This window comes from Brachyhypopomus gauderio, unplaced genomic scaffold (genome assembly GCF_052324685.1).
Source record: "Brachyhypopomus gauderio isolate BG-103 unplaced genomic scaffold, BGAUD_0.2 sc37, whole genome shotgun sequence".
In the NCBI taxonomy this organism is placed as follows: domain Eukaryota; kingdom Metazoa; phylum Chordata; class Actinopteri; order Gymnotiformes; family Hypopomidae; genus Brachyhypopomus; species Brachyhypopomus gauderio.
Genome location: NW_027506867.1, coordinates 521,381 through 535,003, shown reverse-complemented (window position 1 = coordinate 535,003; position 13,623 = coordinate 521,381). Strand labels below are relative to the sequence as shown.

Here is a 13,623-nt window from a genome sequence, read left to right as displayed (position 1 = left end):
CACATATGCAAAAGGCGTTAGTGTAGAGAGCACATATGGTTGTAATGGTGGATGCATATGTAACCAGGCTGGTGTGTATGCACATTTTTTAGCCCCATTACTGGTTTCACATAGGCACTGTAAAATCAATGTTTAACACCTCAATCTGGTTAATGGGGTCTCCAGTGAACCCTGTGGTTTTTCACCAGACCCCAATCCCCCCCCCCCCCACCCCCCTGCTGACGGCATTGAATGTGCGTGTAAAAGCTGAAGCCTCATTTGAAGCAGGTTATTTTATTCAGGCACGTGAAGGGACGTCCCTCACACACAATGACTCAATCAAGACTCCAGAGTGATGTCAATGACAGAGAGGTGAAAGGACAGAATATTGAACACTAGTGACAGCTCTCTTGTCAGTTCTCCTTTTGTAGACTCCATTTGGTTTAGTACAATGTGTAAGTAAGAGGAATATGCAAACAAGTATGAAGCTGGTTGAGCTCAAAACCCTCCCCACCCACCTAGCTGAGAAGAGAAAGATGAGCAGGACGGGTTACCATACATGACACTGTAATCCAACTGATTCCTCCCCAAAATCACCATCCTTGTTGCACAGTTTTGCTCCTGCCATAGTCAAACAGGGTCTCGTCCCCCGATTAGCTGGATCAGTGTTTTATTTAAAGGATTGGAGCTAAATTTGCAAGGTGGTGTGTCTGCAGGACTGGAGCTAAACTCTGCATGGTGCTACATGTCCAGGAGCGGGGATGAAATTAAACCGCACGTGGTGGTGGGTCTCTAGTACAGAAAAAAGAAAGTAGACAATGAAGTAATTAAATGTTTATAAGTTGTTTAAAGGTGTTATGTCTGATTTCTTGGGCAGTACGTTTTTATTTACCTCAGACTTAAAAACTGACCTTGCTCACCCCACTGGTTACTCTTCCACAGAAATCCCTTACTGTGTAGAAAACATTACCCGCAAAATAATCTCTATGTAGCTAAAGCATCTTTTCTGAACTGAAGAAGAACTAAAATTACAACTGCACCTTTGTCAGTACTATGTTTTTTTTTTCTTGCCTTATTATCAAGAAGACTGAATCAAATTTTTTGGGTGTGCCTGCTCAAAATATTCAGCCTGATTCCTCCTTGCGTGTTCATTCGCTGGCTCTGTCCCTATTCCCAGTATATCCCCTCCTCATGCTCCCTAAGCCCTTTTCTGAAGCAGCCTACACAATTCAAATATCCACTGCGCTACCCCTGCAACAACATAGGAGCACTATGAAATAAAATCCCATCTTTGACCTCTGAACGTTTTGGGCAGATGAGGATAAAATGTCGCCCCCGCTGCTCCCTCCCCCACAGGTTCCCAGAATGCACCTGTCATGGGAACAGTTGTATGGGTGGCGGCTGCCCACGTTAACCCTGCAAAGAGGGACTGAGTATAGAGGCTAATGATGCACACAAAGCCTCACACTGTTCTCCATTACACACGCACACACACACACACACACGCACAAAGCCACCCAGTACTAACACTTATAACACTTAACTAGGAAATGCTCCTTTGAACAGTTTTAGAAAAAATAAAAGCTTTTATACACTTGGGGAAAATAAAATATGTTTTATATTTTATACAATCTTCCTCACTTAGAATTCAAGGCGACCACATTTGCATGGAGAGATTGACCAGAATAGTCAATGGTGGAAAACAGAAGCCTTTTGTTTTCCAGTTTTACTGAAAGTGGGCATCACCTTCAGCCACACTTGCTCATTGACTAAGACACAGCTTCATGAGACATAGTTTCATCTCACACACAGCTTCATCTGAGACACAGCTACATGAGACACAGTTTCATCTCACACACAGCTTCATCTGAGACACAGCTACATGAGACAGTTTCATTTCACACACAGCTTCATCTGAGACACAGCTTCATGAGACACAGTTTCATCTCACACAGAGCTTCATCTGAGACACAGCTACATGAGACACAGTTTCATCTCACACACAGCTTCATCTGAGACACAGCTACATGAGACAGTTTCATCTCACACACAGCTTCATCTGAGACACAGCTACATGAGACACAGTTTCATCTCACACACAGCTTCATCTGAGACACAGCTACATGAGACAGTTTCATCTCACACACAGCTTCCTGAACGTGTGTCACATTTCCTGAATATACATGTGACACAATTATTCATGGAGAAGTTTCAAACTGGGATTTATGGCATTAAAAACAACAAAAACAAACATTGATTTGTTAATTGGAAACAAAACATTTCATTTCATAGTTAGCAGATTTCCGAAAAGTGGATGACACAGCTAATCACAACACTGTACTGAGGGAATGTCTCTGCTCAACAATGTTTACTTTTGGATTCCTAAGTATACTCCTGATATTCAAAACGATCTGTATCTGTAAATATAGGGCTTGTATTTAAATATGTGCCTATTATACGCACACATTTTTGATTGCCGTTAAGAAAACGTATTGTTTCTTATTCTTGTCAGTTTAATGAGGCTTGCATTTTTCAGGGCATGAGTGATAACCTAACATTCTACAATACTACAATACTGCCCTCTCCTGGCCGAGATGTGTAACGACGAATATTCCCATATACAATGAGGCAATACAGACGCTAGATCGCAGATGGCTTTGTATAAATTAGTACGTATGTGCTCTAAATCGCCACCACCGCCGAACACATCATCTAATCGTCGGATCAATGAATATGTACATCAATCCTGAGTCAAGAAAGTACCTGAATCTAAAAGACCGGCTCCTACAGAAGTGAACTCAGGCACCTCTGTCTTTGCTGAAGCTGGACTGATAACTCGTTCATGATTGCCCTCTCACAAAAGGAACGACCAGTGTTCCTTTTTAAGCTTTAAGTCTTTTTTTCGGTGAGAGAGAAAAAAATTCACCATGCTGGATTTTTAAAACTTATTCAAAATAATTAAGTAACAGAACTAAGGTAAAAATGATTTCTAACTAAAGACCCAAAAACATACATTGTGTTTCTTAAAAAGTCCTTCAAAGTTCCTCAAAAGAGTCCTTCATTGCTAGGGCTGTGGAGGGTGGGGTGAGGCCGGAGAGGAGGAGCTGTCTGGGGGGCGGAGCAGCTGACATTGGCCTATGATGGGGAGATAGGCTGTGGTGTTGGGGTTTCTGGCGACGCCATGTCTGTGATGGGTGGAGCCTCGTTGGCGGAGCCTTCTGATTGGCCAGCATTCATGCGGCGTACATTCTCACTTTGGGAATCTTGAGAAGGCTCACGTGTGTCCTAGTAGAAAGAAGCAGACACATAGACAGAATTACTACACGTCTGAGGGCTGAAGCTGACTAAACCAATGGTGTAATAGTAGTTATCGTACACCAGTAGCGAACCGTGACCATTAAACCTGGGCCCGCTCCCATCCACCCCCCACCCCCCCCCCCCCCCCCCGAAGGAGGACAAAATACAAAATGAGGTATAAAGAAGCATAAAAACGGTAAAGAGAGACCAATTTAAGAAATCAACAGACAAGACAAAACAGACAAAATTATCCAGAACCTTGGAAGTGTGTTAAATTAAATTTGATTATTTGTCAATGGATAACTGTTCCTTAAACCATTACTTAGATACATACAAAACAGTTAACATGAGATGTACATACAAAAAACAGTAAACATGCACTGATATACACACACACACACAATCACATCTCACTGCGCACAGTCCTAGGATGATTTGGAAGAGCTTTCCCTCCTCATGAACCTTCGTCTCGGCATTTCTAAGGCACGCGTGCAACTCAAAGCATAAACAGAGACAACGTTCATCCTCTTCTAACAGCCACGCTCAACCATGAACCCTTGCTACCCACAATACCTGGAGGAGCTGGGCCTCGGTGGGAGGAGCAGCCTTCATCAAAAGGATCATCTCTTTCACCTGGAACACGGCAAAAACAACGGTAACCCATGGCGACACGGTGAGGGGCCATGCCGGCTTGCTGCCATCCTCTAGCTCCGCCTGGTGATGCGTTTTCCGAGCCAGGAATTTAGGCTCCGCCCTCTTGGTGTGTGTCACTGCTTCCTGGTTCTGGACCAGGTCTATTGTTGCTATGGGAACTGGGCTGGATGGAACCGGAATGTTCTCTGCGAGCATCTTGTCCTCTGCAGAGAGAAGAAGATCAGACCATCAGCTACTACACTCTTCACAGAGATCCAATGGGCATCAAACCCAGCATCGCTCACTGTTCTGGTCTGTGTATTCATCAGGCCTCTCGGACACATAAAGCTTACACAGAATCTGATTCATATACGTTCTGTTACGGTCAGTACTAGAGCAGAATGAAGCTGGAGACATCGCTACAGCTACAGCCAATCAGAGCACAGAGGCTAAACCTCCACAAAAGATGAGACGGTCTCTTTCTCTCTCTCTCTCTCTCTCTCTCTCTCTCTCTCTCTCTCTCTCTTTCACCTGTGTGCTCATCCTTCTCCAAGACATACTGGATGAAGATGAAGAGGAGGAGGATGATGAGTGAAGCCATCCCAAGCCCTCGAAATGTCCGGGCAGCACCTGTACATATGACACACAAAACACACTTACTAACACACACATATCAACACACACATATCAACACATACACATGACACTCAACACAATCTTATGAACACATGCACACGTCACACACTTAACTCATATACACACTCAAAAACACAAGTACACAATGCATAGTAACACAATAGTCTTGCTAAAACATGCACACTTCAACACAAATGAGCTTTCTAACACAGGCTTACACCCTTACTAACACACAGCATACTCTTGCTAACATATACATATGCGTATTAACCCAGACACACAAGGCACCCATACACAGACACGTGCTTACACCAACACAAACACACTATACAGGTTTGCTAAAATAGCAAACACTTCTAAAAAAAAAGCTCTTAACACATACATATGCAAACACACACCTGCAACAAGCTTACTAGTGTTCAAATGGAACACAAACACACCAATACAATCACCTAGATACACTAGTACAAATACACTAAGACAATCATCTAGAAATAGACTAGCACAAACACATGAATGTCAACAAAAACACAGAAACACACACAAATGGTCCCACAAAATTATTATTATTACATAATTATTACAAATTATACCATAAAAAGACTACTACTATTACTACTACTACTTCCTTTACACCTGCTAGCCATAAAACAGATTTAGGAGTTAAAAAAATAGTTATAAGGAATTAATTGTGATGAGTCATAAATAACTGGGTTCAGAAATGTCCCACCACCTCTGATCAGCCTCAGTTTTAGTGGTTTTCTTACAGGTGCTTTTTAATAGCAGACATGACGTCATGGCAAATGAATGCGTGTACATGTGTGTGTGGACGTGTGCGTATGTGTGTGGACGTGTGTGTGTGTGTGTGTAGTATTGGGGGCCACACCAAAGTTGTCGACAAAGACTCCGCCCACCATGGCCCCACAGCCCCTGCCCAGGCCGAGGTGGAGACCCTGTAGGATGCCCTGAGCGGACGTGCGGAGAGACGGGGGGACAGCGGCACTCAGGTAAGAGATGCATGCAGCCCACACTGCTGCATGGGTCACTCCTACAACACACACACACACACACACACACACACACACACACACACACACACACACACACACACACACACACACACACACACACACACACACACACACGAACAAGAGCACAAAAACACATTCAATAGCAGAAAGAGGTGTGTGTATGCGTGTGTGTATGCGTGTGTGTGTGTGTGTGGGTGTGAATCATGCATCCATAGCTTTTCAGGCCTGAAGTTTTCACACACAGACCTGCTCTGAACAGATAGCCGCTATTTCAAAAGCAAACAAACCCATAAACCCTTCCAACACCCCATATCTTTTTAAAGGTTTATAACGCCTCCTCACGGGTGTTATTAGTCATGTAGGTAACGGCAAGCAAAGGCTGTAATGTTCTAGCACTGCAACATAACCTGACTCACTCTTCCTGTTTAAAAACACGAATCAGCTCAAACGGCAGACGCCAACACAGGACCGCCTGTCTCACATCACTGGACGGCCTGTCTCACATCACTGGACGGCCTGTCTCATGGTTCTGTCAGTCCTTCGGGGCAGAGCTTTCAGACGCTTAATGGTAATGTGTCTAATGTGTCTAGGTATCTGCTACAGGAATAGGTTCACTAAGGGTTCCAGTCTCAAAAAGAAAGGGAGACTCAAGAGAAAGAGAGCGTTAGAGCGGGGGAGAGAGATAGATGGATAAAGAGACAGATCAAAGATGGCTGTAGAGGTGAAGAGAGAGTGCGAGAGAGTCTCAAATATTTAGAAAAGACAGAGCTCTATTTTAACATGAGGATTATAGGTGTGTCAAACGTAACTGCAAGATGCAATTTAGGCAGATGATGGATTTCATGCATTTTGACATTTCCATTTATAATGTCAGCCTGTCCCGTAATGTACACGTCCTGTCCTGTAACACACATGGCCCATCCCGTACCACACACATCCTGTCCCGTAACACACGGCCCGTCCCGTAACACACATGACCTGTCCCGTAACACACACGACCCGTCCCGTAACACACACGGCCCATCCCGTAACACACACGGCCTGTCCCGTAACACACACGGCCTGTCCCGTAACACACACGGCCTGTCCCGTAACACACATGGCCTGTCCCGTAACACACATGCCCTGTCCCTTAACACACACGGCCCGTCCCGTAACACACACAGCCTATCCTGTAATGCAGCTGCTCACCATGATATGAGTCTGCTAGAACCCTCCCTACTACAAGCACTCAGGTTGTACTGTTTATTATTATTAATAATAATAATAATAATAATAATAATAATAATAATAATAATAATAATAATCATAATCATAATGTTGTTTATAGAGTACCCCTTGGGGTAACTAAGACTCTTAATCAAGAGGACAACTATTACAAGTAATAGATTACATTATCTATCACAAAAACACAAAAAGTGTTGATTGTAAAAACGCAACAATGCACAGCTTCAAGACATGCTAACAGAAAGGATGCACTTTCCCTGTAGAAACAGGGCGTTTTTTCCCCAATAAGAGGTAATGTTCACAACTGGGGAAGTGTCGTTTGTGCGCTTCTTCGTTGGCTCTTGTTGTTGTTGTTGTTTACCTTGCAGCACTTCCATGGGCAACACAGTCCAGGCATTCTGCAGGTAGGAGATATAAAGGTAACGAGCCGTGTTGCAGGCCAGCCCGATGTACAAGACCCTAGAGACAGAGGACGTAGAGAAGCACATACGTGAGTGAAGCAAACGGACAACTATCTGTCTCAGCATTACATTAGCGTTAGTGCCAGATAGTTTTATCAGTTCCAGGTAATACTGTAGTCATGTTTACTGTTACACCTGCATCTGTAACACCTACAGCTTCCTTTACTGTAACACATGTAGCAGCTAGTGAAGATGTTCAGATATTCAAATAAGACTAACACTAATCTACAGTGAATTATAAAAGTAAATTATTTTTAAACACAAACAATATCACCAATATCACCAGAAGAAAACGTGATGTACACTGAGGGAGTTTTTCCTTGCCACTGTTGCCTTTGGCTTGCTCATTAGGGATCTGGACCCATACGATTCTAAAGCTGCTTTGTGACAACATGTGTTGTGAAAAGCGCTATATAAATAAATTTGACTTTGACTTTGACTATGACCTCTTATTGTCCATTAGAGAGCAGAGTTGAGCTTGCAGCTTATGTTTTAATTGGAGGTGCCTTCAGAACTGTTTTAATCCTTTGTGGCATAGATTCAACAAGGTACTGGAAACATTCCTCAGAGATTCTGGTCCATATTGACATGATAACATCACACAGTTGCTGCACATCCATGATGTGAATCTCCCGTTTCACCACATCCCAAAGGTGCTCTATTGGACTGAGATCTGGTGCCTGTGGAGGCCATTTGAGTACAGTGAACTCATTGTCGTGTTCAAGAAACCAGTCTGAGATGATTCGTGCTTTAAGACATGACCTACTGGAAGTAGCTATCAGAGGATGGGTACACTGATCATAAAGAGATGAATATGGTCAGCAACAATACTCAGGTAGGCTGTGGCATTGACACAGTGCTCAATTGGTACTAATGTATCCAGGAAAATATCCCTTACACCATTGCACCACCACCAGCAGTCAACCCAATAATGCAGCATAAATTGAGACTCAGACCAAGCAACGTTTTTCCAATCTTCTATTGTCCAATTTTAGTGAGCCTGTGTGAATTGTAGCATCAGTTTCCTGTTCTTAGCTGACAGGAGTGGCAACTGGTGTGGTCTTCTGCTGCTGTAGCCCATCTGCCTAAAGGTTCAATGTGTTGTTATTTGAGTTACTGTTGCCAATCTATCAGCTCGAACCAGTCTGGCCATTCTCCTCTGATCTCTGGCATCAACAAGGCATTTGCGCCCACAGAACTGCCGCTCACTGGATATTTTCTCTTTTTCGGACCATTCTCTGTAAACTCTAGAGATGGTTATGTGCGAAAATCCCAGTAGATCAGCAGTTTCTGAAATACTCAGACCAGCCCGTTTGACATCAACAATCATGCCACGTTCAAAGTCACTTAAATCACCTTTCTTCCCCATTCTGATGATTGGTTTGAACTGCAGCAGATCTTCAGACATCTACGTGCCTAAATGCAATCAGTTGCTGCCATGTGATTGGCTGATTCGATATTTGCGTTAATGAGCAGTTGGACACGTGTACCTAATAAAGTGGCCGGTGAGTGTACATTGTAGGTGCATGACTACATAGCATGTTTTTTTATTTGGCATGCCTGATTGAGGCAAAAAATTTGGTTAAAAAAAAAAAAAAAGAGAGACTCTTAACCTTGACTCTAAGAAAAGCATATCTCCCATAATCCCAGTAATCAGAGTGTATTTATGTATTGGAAAAGCAGCAAATGTCTAGTCATTGCCCAAGACAGGTGAAAGAATGGGGAGCTACAGCTATAGGTAACTACACTGTGTACACCAAAACGCCCTGCCCCAAGTAGCATATCTGAGCTATAGCATAAGGTGTCACAGAAACTTTACGATAAACTCATACGTTTAATGAAAAAGACTTTCAACATAATTTCTTAAAATTAGCACAAGTTGTTAGCTATTAATTGAGGTGAATAGCTGCATTTATCTACTTAATTTTAAAATGTCAGACTGACTGCACTCTCAATGTAAATTTCAAGTCTTTGGCAACCTATTCTATATTTGTTATATTTAATACCAGTAAGACGTTTATTGGCATTGTTACTGAACATTGGGCACGGTCCATCTTTATACTAGACTGCAATGCCCATCCCTAGTTGCTGCCACTATTGATACAACTACAGTTGCCATGACTACCAGCTGCCATGAATGCTATACTTCTACCTGCTGTTGCTAGAATGCCACTAAGGTCGTAACTGTTTTCATTACCGTCACATTTGCAAAAAGCCTGAAACGATATTATGTTATGATGACTTCAACCGCAGGTTTACACACATACCTGATGTGTCCCACCAGTTCGATGAGCTTGTGGCTTGTGAAGTATGCAGCCAGCTCGGACAGGTGACTCAGGATCGAGCACACCCCGAATAGCGTGGCCGAGCCTTGAAGGTCCTCCAGATGCCAGTAAAGGAACGTGAACACGTATCCATAGCCGAAGCCCATAAACCAGGCCACAAACAGCACAGTACTGTACCGTACACTGCACAGAAGTCTCAGCAGCTCCCGGTATTGAAACTCCTCGCCACTAGGGGGTCCTGTGTTCTCTGCGCTGCTTGGCTGGTAGCCGCTGTTCTGGACGTCGGTCTGGCGCTGGTGAACGCTGCCCTCATCCAGCCTCTGGGTGTCAAATTTGAACTGTGTGCCGACGCCGAGAGCTGTTGCCATCAGCACACCAAAAACGATAAAGGCAACTTGGTAGTTGTGGTAGTCAGGCACCTTGCAGCCAGTGACACCATTAATAACGCGGACAACATGGGTGTGGTCAATCCCAATGCCAACGGTCAGCATGGCCAACCCCCAGCCCAGTGAACCCCACATTCGCTGCAGGCCATAGCGGTCGCGGTGAGGGCCCAGGTACTGCAGAGTCACCTGGGAAACCATCCAGAAGTCCATTAGTACAAACCCTATACAGCCTAACACCTTTACTGAGGAATTCACTGTCTACAAATCTACTATGTATGTGTAAGCACCTGGTTGTATAGTTCTACTGAATACTTCAGTTGTCTCTTAGAAAGAGCATGAACACCTAATATGGCTAATAGTCAAAGTATTACAGCTGGGTGCAACAAAACTGATATCGTGCAAATGCCACTTCGCTAACTCACTAAATTATTTTCTTATTTATGTACATTAGCACTGTTTGGGTTTTTTGTATCTACTGAGTATCAGTGAGAAAAAGAAACAAAACCACTCACTGTGTCCACAATTGTTATCGCAGGTGCACTGAAGAACTCCCCGATGATGACAACAAGCAGAAGGAGGAGGAAGATGGCCTCCATCTGATCAAGGTTGTAATCAATGCTGTACTGAGGCTCTGAGGTGGTGGGGAGAGGTGACGTTGTGGTGATGGTACTCTGGATTGGAGGAAATGTTGAGGTAGAACTTATGTTGCCTGTGGTTGACGTAGAGGTGCTTGATTGAGGGTGTGCTGTAATATCCTGCGTGGGTAGTGCTGGACCACCTGGTGCTGTGCTAACACTGATGTTAGCTTCTCGTCGGAACCTACGCTGAGAGCTGTTGACCGACACCGGATTGGTTGATGAGATAAATGGGGGGGATGATCCATTCCCATTGGCTGAAGAAGCAGCTAGTAATAAGGTCCCATGCGTGGAATTTATAGTTGGTTTGACAGTCCAATTTATGGAAGATACAGCTGGTGTGAAAGTCTTAGTGGTGGAGGCTACAGTTGGTGCTAAAGTGTCATTGGTGGAGTCTACAGTTGGTGCTAAAGTCCTAGTGGTAAAGGTTACTGTTGGTGCTGAAGTACCATTGGTTACTGTTGGTGTTAAAGGCACAGTGACAGGGTTCACCAGCCTGCAGGTTATGGCTGCTGGTTTGACAAAGCCAATCCCACAGTTAAACACCAGCCAGCAAAATACAGAAAACAGCAGCACGACTTTGCCCTTTTTGTAGCGATCGGCCACAACACCCCAAAAGGGAGCGCTGCAAAACTCTATGAAGTATCTGATCCCTACCAGCAGGCCACAGTAGCTGGGGTTCATCCCCAGCTGCTTATAGTAAACGGCAAGCAGGGGGTGTAGTGAGCCATAGGCAGCATAGAAGAAGAAGTAGAAGATTTTTGAGATGAGGAGGTTCTGATTGATCCGGAGACACATACGCTCACAACAGTTCAGATTATTTTGTGACTCTGTGGTCAGTATTTCCAGGTCGGATTCGCTGGTTTCAGATTCGTGAAGAGTGGGCAGTTCCTCCTGGACCTCCAAGGAGAGGCGGTTAAAGCGATCTGACAGAGCACAGCTTGTTTTCTGCTCCTCCTCGTCTTCCTCAGCCAGAATGGCCATGCGGTCATCACTCGCCATGGCTACGGGACCAGTGTGAAGAAATTATACAAAACACACACATGAACACAAACACACACAACATATTTACAGTATATATGGTATATATATGGTATATATAATGCAATATGGTAAGATTTAAGAGAACTACAAGTCATACAAATCAAAGCAGCAAGGGGTGGATAACATGAAAAAAAATGTGTGAGAAAATGCACATTTGATATATATATATACGAGATGTATATATTATTATATAAAATATATTATTTATTATTTGCTTATGATTATTGACGTGGACAAAATGAAATGAACCGAGTCGTGCGGCGTATGACGTGGGTGACATCTGAAAACGGACACCACCGCGCTGAATGTGCGCCGTCTCTTAAACCGTCAAATATTTGCGGAAGTGTAGACACTTCCTTTAAAGTGATGTGACAGGACACACTGAATTAGGACACAATATATGATCTGCAGTCAACCCCTTTAAGATAGAGCTTAAAACTAGCCTCTAAAACTGAAACGAATCAACAAAATGCGGTTGTTAGGGAGGGCATTTTGTCACGTCAGGTAGACAGGAAATACAATAGATGAAAGCCTCTGCTGACTATAAAGTTAAGAGGCAACAAATATTTTGTAAGCATGCTATGCACAACTTTGAAGATAATGAAAAATACAACTTCTTGTTGTACAGTACAAAATCGACTGCTTACCTTATTTCTCTTATAGAAAGTTTTAGTTCTTTGGTTATAGGTTTAATCACCCGGAAAAGTCAGCTACGATGGGTCATTTCCAATGTTTGGTATGGCCTCCTGCCGCTCGTCCGGGTGACGAGACGTGCTCTGGCGACGTTAATATATTATGCCGGGTTCACACAGTTCTTCTACCGAGCCGTCCGCGTTCTTGTCTTAAGGAATTTACGGCATTTGGTGTCACGGATCCAAAACACACCTGCGATCTACGCAAACACTCAACTGTAATGTAGGTGGAGCTTTCATGCTCTGTAACGTCCAGGCTACAAAGAACACATACACATACGCAAACCTCAGTGACATGATGTCAACGCAAACATCGGAATTTCGACTTTTAAAATATATTATTTTAATATATATATATATATTTAAATTAGTGTAAGTACATTAGTGCGTATTTGCCTGTCTCGTATTACATCGCAGCGCATGACGTATGCCTATGTCATTTCGCAGCCTCCAGCCTCGGGTTGATTTTAAAAGCCACGGCGGGTGCCGTTGATCGTATCAGGTTTATTTTCTTCTGTTTCATATCGATCTAATCATCCCGTCCAGCGTTCACGTGTTCTCAGACTAAAGAAATTATGACTGTGGAGTGTATTTCGCGATATAACAAAATCGCAGGGTGGGCGATACATGGTTTACCTGTAAAATGTGCGTCAGTCTTCTGTTGTAACCGTAAGGTTGAAGACGTTTTTCTTGGTGATAGGTAGATTTTTTTAGATGCTAACCACATTAAATGTGTTTGTCACGCACAGACAAAACATTCCGTTTTGTCTTTCATTCCGTGTATAGCCTAACTATTTGTAATGTTATGTTAGTGTGAATCACCATTTACAATCCTTGTATTACAATCTATTTGTTTATATTTCAAGTAATTTGGAGCTTTAATAATAAAGATTGATATTGTATACAGTATACTTAAGTTCATTGTGCACTTCTAGGTATCAACATTGTCTCCTGTATTTCAGCAGTATTGTAGTTCAATAGTATATATTTGACTCTGATCTACTGTAATGGCTATGATACATGGACTAGAGCGCCAGAAATGTAAATGTTAATGTTAATGTAAATGTCTTCACTAATGCAAAATCATTTTTTACAGGACCACGTGACTATCCTTGAGCTGAATGTGATAACACTAAAGGAGAAACACAGCAAAAAAGACCTGATTGTGTGTTTCTATTAAGTCATATGTGTGAATGTATACATGTAACTGTATAAATAAATGTGACTTTGCCTGGCTACTGTGACCTTCGTCTTGTGTGTGAGTATGTGGGTCCTTGTGTCTTGTTCCTTGTGTTGTTTCAGGCATTTTGTCATGTC

The 13,623-nt window shown here is 43.1% G+C and overlaps 1 protein-coding gene across 1 annotated transcript; it reads right to left on the bottom strand.

Moving 5' to 3' along the window:
• Positions 1 to 1,579: 1,579 nt before the first annotated feature.
• mfsd6a (major facilitator superfamily domain containing 6a) lies at positions 1,580 to 12,792 on the bottom strand. Its single transcript, XM_076985118.1, has 9 exons — positions 12,687 to 12,792; positions 12,262 to 12,563; positions 10,448 to 11,574; positions 9,532 to 10,121; positions 7,165 to 7,262; positions 5,432 to 5,593; positions 4,441 to 4,539; positions 3,850 to 4,133; positions 1,580 to 3,264 (listed from the first exon to the last, which is right to left on the bottom strand). The coding sequence occupies exons 3-9, from the start codon at positions 11,570 to 11,572 to the stop codon at positions 3,115 to 3,117; spliced, it is 2,508 nt and encodes an 835-aa protein (XP_076841233.1). The 5' UTR covers positions 11,573 to 11,574; positions 12,262 to 12,563; positions 12,687 to 12,792; the 3' UTR covers positions 1,580 to 3,114.
• Between the last annotated feature and the right edge of the window lie 831 nt (positions 12,793 to 13,623).

Bases quoted from the DNA above. Each gene is read 5' to 3' on its own strand.
- mfsd6a (XM_076985118.1), bottom strand. From the start codon at position 11,572: ATGGCGAGTGATGACCGCATGGCCATTCTGGCTGAGGAAGACGAGGAG. The intron at 5,594-7,164 runs GTAAACAACAAC...TGTGTGTTGTAG, and splicing joins GCCCATGGAAGTGCTGCAAG to GAGTGACCCATGCAGCAGTG. The intron at 3,265-3,849 runs GTATTGTGGGTA...TCTTTCTACTAG, and splicing joins CCGAGGCCCAGCTCCTCCAG to GACACACGTGAGCCTTCTCA.